Genomic DNA, 22,737 nt, shown 5'->3' on the forward strand with positions numbered 1-22,737 from the left:
TTATTGACCCAAGACATTTCAGCTTTTCATTTTTTATTAATTTATAAACATTTCTAAAAACACAACTCCACTTTGACGTTATAGGGTATTGTGTGTAGATCAGTGACACCAAATCTCAATATAATAAACTTCAAATTCGGGCTGTAGCACAACAAAATGTGGAAAAAGTCAAGAGGTGTAAAATACTTTCTGAAGGCAGTGTATGTTTCAATGTCAAGCTCACCTTATCTACATGTAACTGACAAAATAAAGGAAACACCAACAAAGCGTCTTAAGAGGGAATTGGGCCACCACAAGCCAGAACAGCTTCAATGTATCTTACCATACATTCTACAAGTGTCTGGAACTCTATTGGAGGGATTCTTACACAAGAAATTCCATAATTTTGTGTTTTTGTTGATGGTGGTCTCAGCTGCCGCTGTCTCAAGCGCCGCTCCAGAATCTCCCATAAGTGTTCAATTGGTTTGAGATCTGGTGACTGAGATGTCCATGGCATATGGTTTACATCGTTTTCATGCTCATCAAACCATTCAGTGGCCTCTTGTGCCCTATGGATGAGGGCATAGCCATGATGGCCAAAATAATGGCCTGCCCAGCATTTTTATACATGACCCTAAGCATGATGGTATGTTAATTACTTAACTCAGGAACCGCACCTGCTTTCAATATACTTTGTATCCCTCATTTACTGCCAAAATGTTCCCATTATTTTGGCAGTTACCTGTATGCACACCACTGACATATGTACAGTATATGGAACTGAATCCTCAATAAGGCAGCAAACCCATTTACTGAAATACTTCACCCCCCACAATCCCCCATTCCCAGCCAGCAGCCACACCCTCACCTCTCTCTCCTTCTCTTTCAGCTCTGCTTCAGTCTCCTTCACTTTGTTGACAAACATCTGTCGCATCTCCTCCTCTTTCTTCTGCAGGTCTCCCATGAACTCTTTCCTCTTGGCCTCATAAGTCTCCTGGAGACTGTGGACAGGGCAGAGAGAGAAAGAGAAATGGATTACTACATCTGAGCCTAACTACAGTACACCTCTGACTAACACAGGGTTTAAATCACTCACAGGAAGAGCATCTTTACATGCTGAACTCTGAGATGAATTGGTCCGCTTCCCCAGTAACATATGACTAGCTTCATTGTTAATTTCACAGACAAACTGAAATGGTCCACCCACACAAACAGTGTGGTGGAGAAAGCGCAACAGCGCCTCTTCAACCTCAGGAGGCTGAAGAAATTTGGCTTGTCACCCAAAACCCTGATAAACTTTTACAGATGCACAATCGAGAGCAACCTGTCGGCTGTATCACCGCCTGGTACGGCAACTGCACCGCCCTCAACCACAAGGCTCTCCAGAGGGTGGTGAGGTCTACACAACGCATCACCGGGGGCAAACTACCTGCCCTCCATGACACCTACAGCACCTGATGCCACAGGAAGGCCAAAAAGATCATCGACAACAACCACCTGAGCCACTGCCTGTTCACACTGTTACCATCCAGAAGGCAAGGTCAGTACAGGTGCATCAAAGCTGGGACAGAGATAGAAGCTGTTTTTCAATTTCAAGGCCATCAGACTGCTAAACATTAGTCACTATCACAGAGAGGCTGCTGCCTACATTGAGACCCAATCACTGGACACTTTAATAAATGGATCACTAGTCACTTTAAACAAACAACAATTTAAACGCTCAGACATCGCTCATCCATATGCTTATATGTACATATTCTCATATACCCCTTTAGATGTGTGTGTATTAGGTAGTTGTTGGTGAATTGTTAGATATTACTGCACTGTCGGAACTAGAAGCACACGCATTTCACTACACTTGCATTAACATCTTCTAACCATGTGTATGTGACCAATAACATTTGATTTGATTTTTGTTTTTGTGTTCTGTTCTCAGCCTTGCTGCCTCACCTGAATGGCTGACAGTCGGGGTCTGTATCTGTGAATCCCATCTCCTCCAGTTTGCAGCGGCGGTAGAGCTCGTAGTGTCTGGCGTGAGTCTGCTCTCTCAGATCTTCCATGTTCACCCTGATCAGCATCTCACGCAGCTTCACAAAGTCACAATGGCTCTCGTTCTCCACTGAACGGGACAGCACAGAGACAATACAATGTCAATGAGCCTATTTTACTAATATCTTTCGGGGGACGCATGGCTCTTGACCTTCACCTTTCCCGAATCTGTACGGGAGTTGCAGCGATAAGACTAACTACCAATTAGATACAACGAAATTGGGGAGAAAAAAAAAGGGAGACAAATATGTATTTGTTTTTATTAATGTCTCGCGGGCCGGACTGAAGTGCCCGGCGGGCCGTAATCCCCCCCCCCCCATTTCCTGCATTTCCTGCTTTCTGACTGACATGAGTGGGGAAGAATTTGCCCTGGAGAAGACCAGACGGAGCACATGGGCTACAGTGGTATACTGTAGGATATAGTGGAACTAAATATCAACCCCAGCTGTGAGCGCTGTGCTGAATGTAAGGATGCTGTTAAACATAGTGCCAATTAGAGAGGCATTTCGCACGGAACATGTTTACATTCCACATGATAGCCACTACACCGTGAGGGAGAAATGACACACAAACAAGTGACCTCCACTTTGAAGAATTTGAGGAGGAAAAATGGTTGATGACATCTGGTAAACTCTCCCCGCTGAGATCTGAGGTGATGACCCCTGCCCAAAGCCCCCAGAAACCCTTAGCCGCCAGGGCAGGGGATTCACATATTACACACACTGTACAGAAATAGCTGGGAGGGAAGAAATACCAGCCGTCTGCTATCTGTCATAGTCGTCTGGGCATCACAAAAAACAGCAGTGAGATTAGTAAAAGCCCTCAAAAGTCCTTTTTGTTTATGTAAAGACTTTTCTCTGTTTCTGGGTTATAATAACCCACAAATGACTTAGGAAAACTGTTCCTATGGGGTAGGGGGTTCGGACTAAAACTGACTTTATCTTAGCGATGCAGATTCAATCAAGTAAACACAACATAACATGATTTCGACACCCACCATCTCATATACAATTAGCATTCATGAAACATTATTTTGTTCAAATATTATTTGATAATTTCAGTTAATTGATTGCTCCTGAATTGGCCATTTGAATTTATAGGATTCAGATAATATTCAATAAATATAGTACCAACATCCAAATTGGACCAAACTTCTTCCTACTAATGAGTAAGACATCAGAATGCATATTTTTAGGGGGGGGGGGGGGGCAAAAGCCACCCACGGACCAGACCCTCCACAACCAATCCCACACCAACAACCAGTATACAGTATCAGTTCTCCATGTTTGACATGTATAATGAAGCTGTGGCTTGGAGTATTGCATCTCCATACTATGTAATGTATTCAGAGAACTGATACTGTGTACTGGTTGTTGAGGTGGGATTGGCATGGAGTGTGGGGGGTACGTGGGTGGCTTTTGACAAAAACATGGATTCCTAATGTCTTATTCATTGGTAGGAAACAGTTGAGTCCAAATCAGATGTTGTGTACTATATTTATTGAATATTATATGGGTGAATTCAATTAGCCTAATTTCTCTGATATAAAACTCCATTTCAATAAAATAATGTTGTTTCTAGGAATGCCAATTTTACTTGTTTCTAACTACAGAAACCATTTTTGAACAATCAGTTGGTGGGCGTCATAGTTTGCTGAAATGACATGGAACGACTTATTGGAATGCTCTCCTACGAGACCGGGTTTATAAATAAAACTAAACCACTGTCCTGGGAGGATTGGGGAATGGAAACAACGGGCACAGGATAATGGAGAGACCGTTCTGAATCTGAAAACTCCCAGCTGGGTTAAAATATTCTACCAGCAGTGCCCTGTGACATAGTTTAATTATAATGTTTAGAGTCCCTGTCAACCACAGCTGTACGTCTATAAACAAAGCAACACAAAGTACTGTAGCAGTGTCCCTGTAGTAATACTACCAATAGTGCATTCATCGGCCTATGCCATTTCCCCAACACACTAGGGACTCTGTCTGAGCAGCAGTTCTCTCCTGAAACGGAAAGAGGAGCCAAGAGGTACAAAGAGGAGAGATACTCACCTTGTACTACTCCCCAGGGGTACTGCCTGGCCCTCACCGTTTTGTTTCCCACTTTAACCTCCTCGACGCTCCCCACCACAGCGAAGGGGAGGTGAGCCTGAAAGAGTTCAAAAGGTCAACAGCTCTGACCAGAAGCTGCTTTCAAACAACAATCTGTCTCTCACACAGGTTACACTCCTTCCTTACAGCTTAGTCAACCTATTAGGCAGGTCTAACTGCTTAGACAGATGGCCATGTTTGAATTTTTTTACCCCTTTTTCGCCCCAATTTTGTAGTATCAAATTGGTAATTACAGTCCTGTTCCATCTGTGGACTCGGGAGAGGTGACGGTCGAGAGCCGTGCGTCCTTCGAAACACAACCCAGCCAAGCCGCACTGCTTCTTGACACAACGCCTGCTTAACCCGGAAGCCAGCTGCACCAATGTGTCGGTGGAAGCACCGTACACCTGGCGAACGTGTCAGCGTGCATTGTGCACCACAGGAGTCGCTAGTGTGCGATGGGACAGGAACATCCCTGCCGGCCAAACCCTCCCCTAACCAGGACGATGCTGGGCCAAATTGTGCACCGCCCCATGGGTCTTCCGGTCGCGGCCGGTTGTGACAGAGCCTGGACTCGAACCAGGATCTCTAGTGGCACAGCTAGCACTGCGATGCAGTGCCTTAGACCACTGCGCCACTCAGGAGGCAAGATGGCCATGTTTACTAGGCAGGTGTAACTGCTTAGACAGACAGCCATGGAAGAGAGGAAAATGACAACAGGAGAGAAAATATGAATGTTTATTTTAGAATAAAAAACTTTGGTTGTAACAACATTGCCATAGACAACACAAGAGTAACTCTAGGCCAAAATAGTGTTGACAAGTTACTTCAGGGGCTGTGTTTAACATCTGGCCAGCTGTATTTAGAGGCATGTCTTGTTGGCCTGATTAATAATATGGTTCTGTATTTCTCCCAGAATTACTTTGGTCAGTGAGATCCTACATCATGAGAAAAACACGTTCACCAAAGCAACCTCAAGAATGAAGTGGTAAGCCAGAACTGTCTAGAGCCCAGGTAATAAGGTCATCTAGCCTGAACACAGAGCTATAGGGTGGGTCCCGTAGACACTAGACAGGCCAGACAGACCAGCCCAGTTCTCTGTCGGATCAACTGATTTGCTGCTCTACCAATTCTCCATCAATGCGGTACACAGAGGAAGTTTCAAAGGGAGGAAACTATGTGCAGCTATTAAAACCATATATTCCTATAGTGAGGGAAAAACAGTGAGTGAGTGAGTGAGTGACTCACATTCATGGAGGAGTTGATCTCTGTGACTGCGTGGTCATCTGTGGGGAACTGATAGATCTGCACTCCGTTGCTCACCAGCTCACTCATGATTTTAATCTTGAATTTATGGAGCTCGCTCTTGGAGATTGTATCGGCTTTAGCGATGATGGGGATTATATTCACCTAAAAAGGAGAGAAAGGAGATCATTCTGGCCATTAGGATAAACTCCATCTGGTTTGCTTTTTAGGGTTTTCTACAAATTGTACATCTTTAGAAATTCTGCTATGATTTAGAAAAGATTTCATGGCAGTTGTATCTTAAAGTTAAAGATCAATGCATATCAGAGAATCTGAATTTGTCAGAGTATCATCAACAAATACTTGAAGTACTGAATGTCGCCATATGCAACCACGACGGGTTGATCTCAGTCGAACCCACACAGAGCAATAAAACAAACAACAATTAAGAAAACAAACTGAACGGGGTCCCATCTCAGCACTAAAACAGATGGTAAACAAACACATTCATGTGACAGTATTGCTTTGGCTCCTCAGAGTACTGGGACGACGTAGATAATTATCATAGATTAAAGTCACTGACGTCCTATAGCCAGGAGGTGATGAGAGACAATTTGTTAGGGTCAAAAAGGAGGCCTTATTCGATGTAACCATTCAGCAGAATTTTGCTACAAAGCAGATGTCATGGTTGTTTTGCATAGATGCCTCCGTCCTTTACACAAAGTCTAGTGAGGTAAAACAGCAGAGGCTCATCTCATCCCTAAACAAGAGCACCTTACAACACTATTTTAGTTATAGGTCCCTCAGTGCTGTGAAACTGTCAACGTTCCGCCTCAATAGTCTTTATGGAAGTAGAACTTAAACCCTATTGCCTGTCTGCTTTACATCATAGACATATAGGCTGATTTTCAGTCTGCCCTGTGTCACCTGTGAAAAAGGCTCATTAGTGACAGCTCAGAGAGCGATGCTGCCATGCTGTTGGCTGAGGTAAGCTGCCATGCTGTTGGCTGAGGTAAGCTGCCATGCTGTTGGCTGAGGTAAGCTGCCATGCTGTTGGCTGAGGTAAGCTGCCATGCTGTTGGCTGAGTTATTGGCCTAGACTTGGGCGATATCCAGATTTATACAGGGGTATTTAAAAATACAGACCGTATGATTTTCAATACTGTTTTAAAAAAAAACTAAATGTTATATACACAGTATACAGTGCATTGGAAAGTATTCGGACCCCCTGAACGTTTTACACATTTTGTTATGTTACAACCTTATTCGTAAATGGACTAAAAATATACAATCTACACACAATACCCCATAATGATAAAGCAAAAACAGGTTTAGACATTTTAGCAAACGTATTAAAAATAACAAAATATCACATTTACATAAGTATTATGACCCTTTACTCAGTACTTTGTTGAAGCATCTTTGGCAGCAATTACAGCCGAGTCTTCTTGGGGATGACGCTACAAGCTTGGCGCACCTGTATTTGGGGAGTTTCTCCCATTCTTCTCTGCAGATCCTCTCAAGCTCTGTCAGGCTGGATGGGAAGTGTCACAGCACAGCTATTTTCAGGTCTCTCCAGAGATGTTAGATCGGGTTCAAGTTCAGGCTCTGGCTGGGCCACTCAAGGACATTCAGAGACTTGTCCCGAAGCCACTCCTGCATTGTCTTGGCTGTGTGCTTAGGGTCGTTGTCCTGTTGGAAGGTGAACCTTCACCCCAGTCTGAGATCCTGAGCGCTCTGGAGCAGGTTTTCATCTGTACTTTGCTCCGTTCATCTTTCCCTCGATCCTGACTAGTCTCCCAGTCCCTGCCGCTGAAAAATATCCCCACAGCATAATGCTGCCACCCACGCTTCTCCGTAGGGATGGTGCCAGGTTTCCTCCAGACGTGACGCTTGATGCAAAGGAGTTCAATCTTGGTTTCATCAGACCAGAGAATCTTGTATCTCATGGTCTGAGAGTCCTTTTGGTGCCTGTTGGCAACCGCCAAGTGGGCTGTCATGTGCCTTTTACTGAGGAGTGGCTTCCATCCGGCCACTCTACCATAAAGGCCTGATTGGTGGAGTGCTGCAGAGATGGTTGTCCTTCTGGAAGGTTCTCCCATCTCCACATCGGGTTCTTGGTCACCTCCCCGATCAAGGCGCTTCACCCCCGATTTCTCAGTTTGGCCAGCTCTGAGTCTTGGTGGTTCCAAACTTCTATACAGTGCATTTGGAAAGTATTCAGACCCCTTGACGTTTTCTACATTTTGTTAAGTTACAGCCTTTTTCTACAGCCTCATTCTGAAATGTCTTAAATAAAATGTTTTTCCTCAATCTACACACAATACTCTATATTGACAAAGCGAGAACAGGTTTTTAGAAATGTTAGCAAATGCATTAAAAATAAAAAACAGAAATACCTTATTTACATAAGTATTCAGACCCTTTGCTATGAGACTCGAAATTGATCTCAGGTGCATCCTGTTTCCATTGATCATCCTTGAGATGTTTCTACAACTTGATTGGAGTCCACCTATGGTAAATTCAATTGATTGGACATGATTTGAAAAGGCACACACCTGTCAATATACGGTCCCACAGTTGACAGTGCAGGTCAGAGCAAAAACCAAGCCATGAGGTCGAAGGAATTGTCCGTAGAGCTCAGAGGCAGGATAGGTCGAGGCACAGCTCCGGGGAAGGGTACCCAGACATTTCTACAACAGTGAAGGTCCCCAAGAACACAATGGCCTCCATCATTCTTAAATGGAAGAAGTTTGGAACCAGCAAGACTCTTCATAAACATATCCCCTCAAAAAATGCTAACCTCCCCTGTAATTATACTGGTGAGAGGTTAGCATGTCTTGGAGGTATGATATTTGTGCGTCTGTAGCTTTCTCACTCATCATTATTCACAATTCATTGAGGATTATCTGGAATAATGGTAGCATCCACATGAATGTAGAAGTGTTTAGAAATATATTCTATTCTTATTTACAATAGAAGTGACTCCAAGATGCCACAATACATTATTTACCATTAATTTCTATTGGGCACAAAATAATCTGAAACACAACCAAAACAAACAGCAAATGCATCCAACAAGTTTATAGTCACAAGCTTGATGTAGTAATTGCGTGCTAGGAATATGGGACCAAATACTAAACTTCTGACTACTTTAATACACATAAGTGAATTTATCCCAATACTTTTGGTCTCCTAAAATGGGGGGACTACGTACATAAAGCTGCTGTACCTTTTTTTAGTGGTTCACCCTATATGGATGAAAATACCCGCAAATTAAAGCTGACAGTCATTGGATTTGAAATGATACAATAACTAGGTGCTGGAGTAGAGCCAAAAAGTGTCACTGTCCCAATACTTTTGTGGAGTACCCCCGCAAAGCCTGGTGAAGTCCATGGTACAAAATCAGCTAAAAATAAAACTGAGGGAACCCAGTGTGAATCAGTGAAGCCTCGCAAAACAATCAAATTCTTTGTTTGGACGGAGGTGCTCACTAGATTAGTATCGTAGGTTCAACAATGCGTGAGGACGGCCATGAAATCGACAATTAAAACCACATCAAAATATGTTGATGTATGCCGTGTTTGTGGTGAAACGTACAATTGTAACAGGAACAAACAGCCTTTTGCAAGGGAAATTTCCTTTATTGCGACCGGACTACACACTGGCTTTAGAAGAAATAACAATCACGCTGAGTGATGGGTTTTCAAAAGCAGTATGTGGCTCCTGTCAATCTTCTACTCAAATGTAAAAAGTGCCAATGACATGGAAAGAATCGGCTATTTTTGTGAGGGAAAGAGCAAATTCTAGAGTTAGAACGAAAAGATGTCTTAACATCCAGAGCCAAGAGTGTCTGTTCAGGAAAGCCCCAAGAGTCCGGCGAGACGAGTCCTATTCAGGGACCAGCCGCCAGATATAGGAATTGAATCACTACAAGCAGCGGTTTTTGGTGCATCATGGGTTGTAGGTGACAACTAAAGTGATCAGCGGATAGGTCAAGTAAATGCTCTACCTTGGAACAACATGTCTGTCTATCTAAAACTCACTTTTGTCAATGCAACAGGCCATGCAGCTACAGGTCCATTATGTTTTATTGTTTGTTTGTTGTCCCAGTATTAATCATTATGATAAGTCTATGAAGTGTAAAGGTCGAAAACAGTGTTGCATAAGTCATACAGGCTCACGTCTGTATTTAATATCTATTTAACATTTAATATCTACAGTTGATAATAGTACCAATTGTAGCCTAGATCATTTATGCAGTTTGGTTTTTTCCTTGACAATGAAGTCACTGATAAAGCCCATTTTATGTTGCACAAAGTTAATTATTGAAAATGTGTTGCATAATGCATGACGACCATTCCAGCTATTAAAACCTTATTTTCCCTTTATGTAAGGTCACAACTACAGTACTTCTGTATTTATTTTTTTTACCACAGAAAAAGTGAAAGACAAAACAGTGCAGATAGAAACTGGTAAAAACAGTGCAGGTGAAGTTGGAAGACCAAAGGGGCTGATATGAAAACCACACCACAAATACAAGTAAATCAGCCTAGCGCAATACCAAAGTATTTGATGCAAGAACTGCTAAAACCATGTGCGCCTCACAAAAGACCTCATCCAACATCATGCAATGTCCAGTTTGACATAAAAAGTCAGCAGGACCGTCAGAGAGCAGACAGACCTCATGCAGCGATTTGATAAAGACTGTGAGCTGAAGCCAGAGTCTGGAAAGCACTCAATCTCAAGTAGATCTGAGGATATCAACCATATAGTGTTTTGGATCAGCTACCACAAACCCAACTTAAACCGAGAGAAGAATAAACCATGTGCTCGTTTGGATCGCAGACAGATGCACAAACAGTGACAGTTGATTTCAGCTATAGTGCTGAGACCCTAGAATGGACATTATGTTATATGCCACAGTCAGAGAAGTAATACAAGAGAGGAAACACATAGTACTGTCACCAATGACAATGTAGATGCACAAAACTTGTATTTACTTTTATAACGTTACATTCTTTGTTGCATTTATTTGTGTAATTACTTTAACTGAAAATATTCTATGTACCTTTTTTTTTTAATGATTTGTGTAATTACTTTTATTACAATCTTATGTAAAGTTAACTTTCTTCCTGCTGTTCCTGTCTGAATAACTGTATATAGGAATACGTTTTATGGGCTGTGATGTGTAAAGCGTGTCAGAGCAGTAACAACTGCTATAGCCTAGCCTTTTCCAAATTCTCTGGGCCAACACTGGAAAGCCCACACCTGTACTACTTTGAAAGTTGTTACTTATTTCATCCAAAAAAGGCAACTACAAGCTCATTTACAATAAAGTCATACAATCATACAATCATCATACAATCATCTGAGCATTGATGTTTCCAAATCTGGATTATTTATTGAAGTGAAGGAGAAAAGTGAAGGTTACAAAAGGCAGTTTATAAACAAGTAACTATGGGTGACAGGTTACATCTTGACCCACTCTATACTTTAGATAGGGCCCAACTGAAAATTTGTATTAGAACAAATCTTTAAGCTAAATTATTAAATGTACTCTGTGTGTGTGTGTGTGTGTGTGTGTGTGTGTGTGTGTGTGTGTGTGTGTGTGTGTGATACATGCTACTATTCCATACAGCTCAATGGCAAAAGGACCTGTTTCCACAACAATAATATCCTAGACTACATCCCGTAAGTCTTTTAAGCAGATGAGACAATACCTACAGTGTTTTTCAACATAGCATCTAAAAGGACTCATGTGTACTCAGTCATGTTTGCAAAAGCCCCAAGCTGTCCCAACACTGAATCGTCATTATAATAATCATCACTCAAGGTGTTCATCATCCCCAAAAACATCAGTGATGATAGACAGAGCGGATCCCCCCCCCCACCAATTCAGAAAAGTAAGGGAATTGTGCTCAGACTGTTGTCAATTTTTTTGGTCCTCCAATAATCGGTATCGGTGTCGAAAAATCATAATCAGTCGACCTCTAACACGCATACACCACATGGTAATAAAAACACATGGCATGTCTCCCACCCCAACCCACATCCCCTTCTACTGCTCTCCCCACATAGCTGCACCTCCATCACCCCTCCTCTCTCTCCCGATATTGATAAGACAGTTTTAGTCAACTTAGCCAAAAAGATGCTCAACACATTTTAGTTCCACACAAACAACTCACCATTGAACCACATCGACACCCATTCCAATGAGACGCTCGCAGATCAATGATGCTTGAAGTAGGCCTCACCATTTCTCTGAGCCAACAAAAGTTTCAGGATACCGGAAGACAATCGTATATTCACCCTTGGCAATTTTCTCGTCCATCTCACTTTGACCAGTGAAAACGGCGACAATTCCTTGAGAGTTCAGAACACGAACCTGATCCTCGATTATTGACTTCAGAGAAGTTCTATTACCATTGATTTCTCCACTTTCAATAAAATCGCAGACTGTCGGCCACACTTAATACACTAAACTTGTACCATAGCCTGTAGCTAGACACAACAAAATGTATATTTTCTTTAATAGATTGTTCAAGCAGAGGAGTTATAATGCCTTCATTGATTCAATGTTGTGTATAAAGCACACATTCTGGCAAAACAGAATACAATTTTTCCTCCAATGTGAAAACTAGCTAGCATACAAAACAACTTTAAACAAAATGTATCCTACCCGGTTGGAAAACAGTGACGAACACATACCACCCTCTAAATATCCTGATAAAAAGGACTTCACTTGGAGTAACAAGGACATGTCCAGACAGTCAAGAATTGACTTCTGGTTGATTTATAATTCATTAGATAACACTGTAGTCAAGGTATCCATTGAACCATGAATTGTTACTGATCATAAAGTTATATTGTTATCTTTAAATATGAATGGATCTGAAGTTAAACTGAATCAGAGTTATAGGAAACTCAATAGTAGACTGTTGGAAGACGATCATTTCAAGATGGATGCCAAAGATATTATACAAGACAATTGGAGGAAAGCCCAACTATTTAAGTCTCATGGGAAATACTGGGAGTTAATGAAGTATGAAATAAGACAAACAGCCATGAAGAGAGGTAAAGAAATTGCTGAACTTAAAAGATTGAGGGAAGATAAACTTATGATGTTTGAAATACTTTCTCTAATCTCTATGGAGGACCTTGGTGAAGAAGGAAAGGGTCAGTTATTTTCTTTACAACTAGAAATAGACCGAATGTTTGAAGAGAGAGTAAAAGGGCCATTTGTAAGATCAAGGAGATGGTTGGAGGAAGGTGAAAAAAAACTAAATACTTTAGCAATTTAGAGAGAGAAAAATAATAATCTGAATTTACCTCTATTCATAAACTCAATATAGATGGCAAAGAAAATGAAAACCCCAAAGATATATTTCAAAATATGTTTCAAAATTCTATGGTCATCTTTTCGCCTGTCCTACTAATGACATATCTGCCTTTCTAGACTATGTCAAAGACTATTTAAAATTAATAGATGAAGACTTCCAAAAGTCTTGTGATGAATTTATTTCTATTCATGAAATAAAAAAATGTATCAGCAGGTTAAGCGAGCAAATCTCCAGGGAATGATGGCATTTAGTGAAATCTATAAATATTTTCAGGAGGACATTGTTGAATTTATATTTAATATTTTTAAGGAGGCAATTGATTTAGGGTTCCTGCCTGTTTCTATGACACAAGGCCTCATTTCTGTAATACCCACACCAAACAAAGATCCTATGATGTTAGAAAATTGGAGACCAATCACATTAATGAACAATGATGGAAAGCTACTTGCATCCATCTTTGCAATAAAACTTAAAAAAGGTCTTGACCAAATCATTGATGATATCCAGTCTGGTTTTATGAAGGGCAGACATATAGGTAATAATATTATACTGTATTGGACTTGATAGACTACAATGAGAACACAATGGAAGATAGCTTTATTTTATGTGTAAAAGTTTACACGGCTATTGATACAGTTGAACATTATTTTATTTTTGAGACTCTTTGATTTTTTGGTTTTGGTCAATATTTTCAAATATGGTTTATCTCTGAATATTAGGAAATGTGAATCATTTGCGTTAAAAAGATGCGACTTAAACTCAGTATGTAATATCCCTATAAAAGATGTGATCACATATTTTGGTATTAAAGTTAGCAAAGATCAGAAAGGGGCCAACTTAAATGTCTCTCCTATTGTAGAGAAAATTGGAAAGAGATTTTACTCCTGGTTATTAAGAGATCTTTCTTTATCTGGACATGTACTTTTGTCAAAATCTGAAGGTCTGTCCAGATAAATATATACCTCCCTTGGATGTAACTAAAATGGTTGATACCAAATTATTTAACTTCATATGGAGGAATAAACCTCACTATTTAAGAAAAGCGGTAATATGTAGCACCCAAAGTGAGGGAGGGTTGAATGCTCTGGATTTTAAAACCTTTAATATAATCTTTAAGATCAAGTGGATACAAAACTATTTAGGAAATAAGGATTGCATTTGGAATATAATCCCTAAATGAACATTCCAACAGATTGGTGGTCTAGAATTCTTACTCAAATGCAACTTTGATGTGGGTAAGATCCCTATTAAGCTTGCTAACTTTCATAAACAAGTTCTTCACAAGCATTAACATCTGCTAAACACGTGTATGTATGTGACCAATAACATCTGATTTCTAACTTGGAACCTCAAGTACAAACATAATTTTTCCCCACATAGATAAACAATCTGGAATAATAAAGACATAAAATACAAAAACAAGTCTATATTTTTCCAGAACTGGTTTGACAACAGCATTATCTGGGATAAACAATTATTGAATAATGATGGACAACTATATGATTATCCAGAACACACAACGTTACATTCACTCCTGAGGAGTATCAAATTGTTGTTAGAGCTGTCCATAAAAGGTGCTATTCTTCTTTTAGGAGAATATAACAGTACTCAAAGCGCAACTGTTGAGGATTTTGTAGCCTCAATACAGCAAGAAGGAATTTACATTTTGACCTATAAATGTAATAACATGTATATAAGAAAAACTGTCCAAATGTTGCTATTCCCTCTGCTAAAATGTACTGGAATGCAGCCCTAGGACAAGTGAACTGGAATGCAGCCCTCGGACAAGTGAACTGGAATGCAGCCCTCGGACAAGTGAACTGGAATGCAGCCCTCGGACAAGTGAACTGGAATGCAGCCCTCGGACAAGTGAACTGGAATGCAGCCCTAGGACAAGTGAACTGGAATGCAGCCCTCGGACAAGTGAACTGGAATGCAGCCCTAGGACAAGTGAACTGGAATGCAGCCCTAGGACAAGTGAACTGGAATGCAGCCCTCGGACAAGTGAACTGGAATGCAGCCCTCGGACAAGTGAACTGGAATGCAGCCCTCGGACAAGTGAACTGGAATGCAGCCTTGTTGTTATCTGGTAAATATTGTATATCTAATAAGGTGAAAGAAGTATCATACAAACTCATTCATAGAATCTACCCTGTAAAGACATTTATTATACACAGATTCTAAATAGCTATTGATAACAAATTTGTATTTTGTGCTTGTGACCCAGAAACTCTTGACCATTTATTTTGGGACTGTTCTTATGTAAGATGATTGGCGTGAGTTAGAAGATTATATATTAAAAGAAACGACTATTAATGTTAATTTGAGAGGCTCTGATATTATGTTTATTTTGATCCAAATTATTTAACTTTCATTGTTCATTTGTTTATTTTTCCTGGCAGATTAGTTATCCATAAAATGAAGTGGGCAGAGAACAAACCTCTCTTCACATTATTTAAGATCATTTCTATCAGTAAGTGTAAAAACAAAAAAGCAATACGTACCATAAAACTTTAACAAAATGAAAATGTATTTGATATGCAATACCCGTCTGTTAGGTTTATGTACATGTTTGTATTTGCTTTGTTCATAATACAAATAAATAATAAAATAAAAAATAACCATTCAACGGGCGTATGGGGGGAGGGTTCTTAAAATGTAACATCCGCTCCAAGCGGACTATTCAAAATGGTGTTGCTAAATTCTCCAGACCTCCCAAGGAAGACGTGACAACAATGTGATTTTGGAAGTATGACAACTACAATGTGTTCCTAATGTTTTGTACACTCAGTATGACGGTATGAAAATCTGGATAACGCCCAGCCCTATCATAACCATACCATCTGTTTGATATGAGTCATCACATTTCTAGACACAAACAAGCCTGGCATTTCGTCTCCACCATTCCTAGAACAGCTCTATAGGCCATACAACTGGCCTGATATATGAGCTTGGTAGGGTCGTAATAGGAGTTGGAGTACTGGATGTATTGTCAGGTTTGTCAAGTGTTAGCCGGAGTATTTCACAGATTTCACCCGCCCTCTTTGGGGTCAATAAAACTTGACTGCACTACTAGTGACATTCTCTTTCCCTCACCCTCGTTCATGCTTAAACTGCAAAAGTGACAAGATTCATTGCACCAGATCACTAATTGAGGCAACGATCATTCATGTGTTTCCAATAGACCACAGTCAATTTTAGGGATGGGTACGGTTAATCGATTAATCAAATATCCAAACGGAGGTTAGTATTAGATTACTTGAGTGAGTGTATATATTTGGAAAAAAAAAAATGGTAGGCCTATTTTAACAACGTAAAGCTAAATGAAATCAAAATTATCCTAAACTATGGATCTGCTGCCCAATACTCAGTTATTCACATAAAATACAATGATCTTCATAGGCGTAAGTTACAACAAACATACTTGCTTAAGCAGTCTGCCAAATATAATAGGGAACGATATGAACCTGAACCATCCAATAACATGTGATCTTGAATGTCTGTCAGCTGGTCCCCACCCCAACATGAAGAGCTAGCTATTCCACTGTGAGAAATCCACACGAGTCAAAGGATTTCAGCATCTATACAAGTCAAACAATAGGATGGTGTCTGTTTTTTGCCCACAAGGCATTGGTGGTAGTGATCCTTTACCTTGCTGTCCAGTTTCTTCATGGTAACTAAATCCAAAGACTTCAGCGAATGCCCTGTGGGAGCAATGAAGTACAGACAGATGTGGACCCTCCCGTCGTGGTAGTTGAAGAGGGAGCGCTTGATTTTCAGCTCTTCCTGGAGGTAGTTTTCAAACTGTGTGTCGATATAGTCCACTATCGGTTTATAACTGAAAAAATAAAATAAATGTTTTACTAAGTGGTTATTGGGTTGACATTTTGGTCCCAGTATCTCATGTTCTTTCATTGTTTCTTTCAAAGTTGCCAGTGGGGATATCAGATGCCTGTGTGTGTACAGAAATAACCTGCATCTACTCAGGTTAATCTGACCTTACACTATCAAGTATCACAAATTGTAAATACTTAAGAGGTCACAGAGGTGAACATTTAATATGCCAGTGTGTTTAGTCTAGCATTCTACAGATGAAGTGAGACAAATAACATAGAAAGTCACTGATCAACCCTGGAAATCAGATGAAATCAAAAACCTAAAGTATTAGCCATCCCTGTGTCCATCATTATACTGTAGCTTGGAGAGAAGGTAAGTAATATGGAAGCTTTCCAAGAACAAATGTACAATGTTTAACCTTCCCCTCTTTCCTCTTTACATCTCTGAGCTATTTTCCCAGAATGCATCATTGATGACCTTTAAAAAGGCTGTTTGGGATGCATCGCTGCAGCAGTATTTTCCCAAACACGATGAGTTACGGCCTGTTCCTCCCACTGTATCATTCAGGGGGGGTGTGAGCCCTCTTGCTGCGGAGGTTACACAAACACTCAGTCCGACAGCTGTAGTTCAAACCAAGAATGGCCTCCTCATCATCATTCTACACCCCCCTCCATTCAGGGGGGAGATCAAGTCCTCAAAATTACAGTTTAACTGTGCTCGTCTTGTCTACATTCCAGGCAATGTAAGCAATTTACTCCAAAAGATGGCATATTATCATGCACTGGGAGAGTATGCACATGATAAAAGAGACTCAATACTTCCAACTATTTATCAGCTGAATATCTGATTCTCAGCATCAGTTGCTTACCTCTCCTCTTTGTTGATCTGGTCCCCAAACCCCACAGTGTCCACAATAGTCAGCTTGAGGTGGACGTTGCTCTCCTGAAGGTCATATGTTCTGGGCCGCATACACACGCCATTCTGGTAGTGGCTGGCCTCCTCATTCTCAAACATTGTGTTAAAAAGCGTATTCATTAACGTCGACTTGCCAATACCCGTTTCCCCTAGAAAGCATGAGAGAGAAAAGAGAAAAGTGTTGTTAGGTCTCAGTAACTCTCAGGAGGGACATTCTGATTACAGCCTCTTCACAGCAGCACAGTCATTTGTTCTCTTTTGAGTCAAGGGCAGAAACAACCCTGGCTGCATACCAAATGGCACCCTATCCCCTACATAGTGAATTACCTTTGACCAAAGCCCTATAGGTAGTGCACTACATATAGTAGGAAATACGGTGCCATTTGGGATACAGCCCGTGAGACACACAGTGTTACTGTTAGTGTACTACCATGTGGTTCGATACTCACCTACACAGAGGATATTGAAGCAGAATCCCTGTGTCACTGATTTACTGACCAACTGATCGGGAAGGCTGTCAAAACCAACATGGCCACCCAAACTAAGATTACGCTTTTCTTCATTCTGAAAAAAATACAAGATTAAACAAATCAAAAATGACGGCAAAACTGGAGATACGCGAGGGGAATACACAGAGTAAATGGACGGTAGTACTGAATCGAGGACTTAAGGATTATGGATAACTACTGCCACGCTAAACTGTTTCCCTGTGCATATGAAATGTTCTTATAATTAATTCTACAGACATGTAGCTCGTCATAATGTGCCTTCAATTACGAGATGAGCACTCTGGCCGAGGAGCTGAGGTTGGTGGAAAAATCCTTCAAAACAGGAGCTGACATCTCTGCACTGATAACAGGCACCAGAGATTCCAACAGTCAAATGACTTCGGATTAATTGAGGTCATACCAAAGAAATCTGTCCCCCGCAAAGGAAGTTAGCCTGCTACTCTCATGTGAACAGCACATCTCTAATTATGGGTGATTTGTGGGGAAGCAATAATGTAGTCCCTCATCTTGCTCATCTCAGATGGATAGCACCTTGAGATCAATGGGTCCATCCCAGCATGTCTGGCTTAGCCTTTCCCACTAAGGCTGCATATTTGGGAGCTGATGTCACCGGACACAGCCTGAGAGCTGAGCGGTGCAGGCAGGCAGGCCAATGTGTAACTAGAATCGACTGAGGGCCACAAAAGAAATGCACACACAAAACCTGCCCCAGTGTGTCATATCAAGGATCTAGCAAAACTGAGGACGTGGACACAAACTCCCCAGATATGAACTCTGATTGAATTACGTCAGAAAAGTTGAGACAGAGGCATCCATCCTTGCTATATAGTAAAGGACAGAGGTCAGTATAGGAGTACAAAGTAAAGGAGGAATGCTGCCTCTGTTTAAAAAAAAGTCTGTAGGTAAGAAAAAATCCCATGTAAATCACTGGATCACAGAGAAATAGCTGAGCGTAAACAGTGACAAAAAATGTAAATGCTCCTTCATGGGAAACTTTGTACAGTCCCTTGCTTCATCTGTGAGAATATATTACACAAATTACAAAGAACTGAAAAAAGGGCAAAACCTGGATCTTTGAACCAGACAGACTGACAGACCCCCAGTAGAGTAGGCCTGAAAAACTCATTTCCATCCCCAGCTGAAGTCTCTCTGCTTCAGTGAACTGAAACGACACACCCCATCAGCAACACCATCACTACTACTACCACCATCACTACTACCATCACTACTATTGCTGCTGCTACTACTAACACCATCACTACTACTACTACTGCTACTACTACTGTTACTACCATCACCTCTACTACTACCACCACCACTGCTACTACAACCACCACTAATACTATTGCAGCTACTAATGCTACAGCCACTGTCACTACTACTGTCACTACTACTATCAATATCACTACTACTGTCACTACCACCACCAATGCTACTACCACTACATCTACAGTCACTACTACTACGACCAATACTATTGCAGCTCCTACCACGACATTTACTGTCACTACTACTACCAACTACTGTCACTCCAGCCACTGTCACTACTACTACTAATTCTACTACTATCAATACCACTACTACTACTGTCACTCCAGCCACTGTCACTACTACTACTACTACTGTCACTCCAGCCACTGTCAATACTACTACTAATTCTAGTTGTGGCCAAAAGTTGAGAATGACACAAATATTAATTATCACAAAGTTAGCTGCTTCAGTGTCTTTAGATATTTTTGTCAGATGTTACAGATGTTACTATGCAAGGTGCTCCATCATGCTGGAAAAGGCATTGTTCGTCACCAAACTGTTCCTGGATGATTGGGAGACGTTGCTCTCGGAGGATGTGTTGGTACCATTCTTTATTCATGACTGTGTTCTTAGGCAGAATTGTGAGTGAGCCCACTCCCTTGGCTGAGAAGCAACCCCACACATGAATGGTCTCAGGATGCTTTCCTGTTGGCATGACACAGGACTGATGGTAGCGCTCACCTTGTCTTCTCCGGACAAGCTTTTTTCTGGATGTCCCAAACAATCGGAAAAGGGATTCATCAGAGAAAATGGCTTTACCCCAGTCCTCAGCAGTCCAATCCCTGTACCTTTTGCAGAATATCAGTCTGTACCTGATGTTTTTCCTGGAGAGAAGTGGCTTCTTTGCTGCCCTTCTTGACGCCAGGCCATCCTCCAAAAGTCTTCACCTCCCTGTGCGTGCAGATGCACTCACACCTGCCTGCTGCCATTCCTGAGCAAGCTTTGTACTGGTTGTGCCCCGATCCCGCAGCTGAATCAACTTTAGGAGACGGTCCTGGCGCTTGCTGGACTTTCTTGGGCACCCTGAAGCCTTCTTCACAACATTTGAACCGCTCTCCTTGAAGTTCTTGATGATCCGATAAATGGTTGATTTAGATGCAATCTTACTGGCAGCAATATCCTTGCCTGTGAAGCCCTTTTTGTGCAAAGCAATGGCAGCACGTGTTTCCTTGCAGGTAACCATGGTACACAGAGGAAGAACAATGATTCCAAACACCACCCTCCTTTTGAAGCTTCCAGTCTGTTATACGAACTCAATCAGCATGACAGAGTGAACTCCAGCCTTGTTCTCGTCACCACTCACACCTGTGTAAACGAGAGAATCACTGACATGATGTCAGCTGGTCCTTTTGTGGCAGGGCTGAAATGCAGTGGAAATGTTTTTGGGGGATTCAGTTCATTTGCATGGCAAAGAGGGACTTTGCAATTCATCTGATCACTCTTCATAACATTCTGGAGTATATGCAAATTGCCATCATACAAACTGTCACTACTAATACTACTAGTGTTGCTACCGCTACTACTGTCTTTACTACTACTGCTGCTGCTGTCACTACTACTACTGCTGTCACTACTACTTTCTGCCACTACTGCCACTACTACTGTCACTACTACGGTCACTACTACGGTCACTACTACGGTCACTACTACTACTACTAGCAGTAGTAGTGGCAGTAGTAGTAGTACTGGCAGTAGTAGTAGTAGTGGCAGCAGCAGTAGTAGTGGTGACGGTAGTAGTGACGATAGTAGTGATGGTAGCATCACTAGTAGTAGCAGCACTGGTAGTTGTGACAGTAGTAGTAGTTGTGACAGTAGTAGTTGTAGTATTGACAGTGGTAGTAGAAGTAGTTGTAGCTGGAGTGACAACAGCTGGAGTGACAGTAGTAGTAGTAGTGGTGGTAGTGACAACAGTAGTAGTATTGACAGCAGTAGTGACGGTAGTAGCACTAGTAGTAGTAGCGGCAGTAGTAGTAGTTTAAAAAAAACATGAGCTGGTGCACACCCAGAAAAAATAGTTTGTGTGGAGGTGCTGACTAACGGCGAATAAACTATAAACTATCAAAATAAAGAAAGTCGCACACTCCAGGTGTAATCTCCCAGCAATTTAATGGGTATTTACCAACGTTTCGGCATCACTGTGCCTTCCTCAGGGTAATGTCATGAATACCAGAACCAGGTTATGTAGACAAACAGTGCAACTAATGACAATAGTGAGGGGTGTGTCATAATTATTAACTTAATGAACATTAATTAGTGAAACTGTTTTTTTTTTTTGTATAAGGCATATTAATTATTACGCTGTTATCATATGGAATATTGTACATCATATTAGCATCAACATACATTTACTACTACTGCTGCTGCCGCCACTACTACAAATACTACTACTGCTACTACTACAAATGCTACTACCACTGCTGCTGAAACTGCTACTACTGCTGAAACTACTACCGCTGTCACTACTACTACTACTACTACTACCGCTGTCACTACTACTACCGCTGTCACTACTACTACTACTACCGCTGTCACTACTACTACTACTACCGCTGTCACTACTACTACTACTACCGCTGTCACTACTACTACCGCTGTCACTACTACTACCGCTGTCACTACTACTACCGCTGTCACTACTACTACCGCTGCCACTACTACTACTACTACTACTACCGCTGTCACTACTACTACTACTACTACCGCTGTCACTACTACTACTACTACCGCTGTCACTACTACTACTACTACTACTACCGCTGTCACTACTACTACTACCGCTGTCACTACTACTACTGCTGTCACTACTACTACCACTACTGCTGTCACTACTACTACTACCGCTGTCACTACTACTACTACTACTACTACTACCGCTGTCACTACTACTACTACCGCTGTCACTACTACTACTGCTGTCACTACTACTACCACTACTGCTGTCACTACTACTACTACCGCTGTCCCTACTACTACTACTACCGCTGTCCCTACTACTACTACTACTACCGCTGTCCCTACTACTACTACCGCTGTCCCTACTACTACTACCGCTGTCCCTACTACTACTACCGCTGTCCCTACTACTACTACCGCTGTCCCTACTACTACTACCGCTGTCCCTACTACTACTACCGCTGTCCCTACTACTACTACCGCTGTCCCTACTACTACTACCGCTGTCCCTACTACTACTACCGCTGTCCCTACTACTACTACCGCTGTCCCTACTACTACTACCGCTGTCCCTACTACTACTACCGCTGTCCCTACTACTACTACCGCTGTCCCTACTACTACTACCGCTGTCAATACTGCTACTACTACTATCAATACTACTACTACTGTTGTCAATAATACTATTACTACCACCGTCACTACTACTACTGCTCCTGTCACTACTACTACTATTACCACTCCAGCTGTCACCCCAGCTACTGTCACTACTAATGCTGC

At 41.5% G+C, this 22,737-nt stretch overlaps 1 protein-coding gene across 2 annotated transcripts in view; it reads right to left on the minus strand.

The window, feature by feature from the left end:
- Positions 1 to 22,737, minus strand: part of septin8a (septin 8a) — a 42,884-nt gene that overhangs the window by 9,457 nt on the left and 10,690 nt on the right. For both annotated transcript variants that reach the window (XM_055942004.1, XM_055942005.1), the window contains exons 2-8: positions 17,914 to 18,028; positions 17,418 to 17,613; positions 16,364 to 16,550; positions 5,373 to 5,534; positions 4,086 to 4,182; positions 1,930 to 2,098; positions 848 to 980 (exon numbers count right to left, since the gene is read on the minus strand). In XM_055942004.1, the coding sequence (XP_055797979.1) occupies positions 848 to 980; positions 1,930 to 2,098; positions 4,086 to 4,182; positions 5,373 to 5,534; positions 16,364 to 16,550; positions 17,418 to 17,613; positions 17,914 to 18,028 (1,059 nt within the window). The remainder of the gene's footprint in view (positions 1 to 847; positions 981 to 1,929; positions 2,099 to 4,085; positions 4,183 to 5,372; positions 5,535 to 16,363; positions 16,551 to 17,417; positions 17,614 to 17,913; positions 18,029 to 22,737) is intronic.

The sequence above is a fragment of the Salvelinus fontinalis genome, chromosome 13, assembly GCF_029448725.1.
Source record: "Salvelinus fontinalis isolate EN_2023a chromosome 13, ASM2944872v1, whole genome shotgun sequence".
Lineage (NCBI taxonomy): Eukaryota > Metazoa > Chordata > Actinopteri > Salmoniformes > Salmonidae > Salvelinus > Salvelinus fontinalis.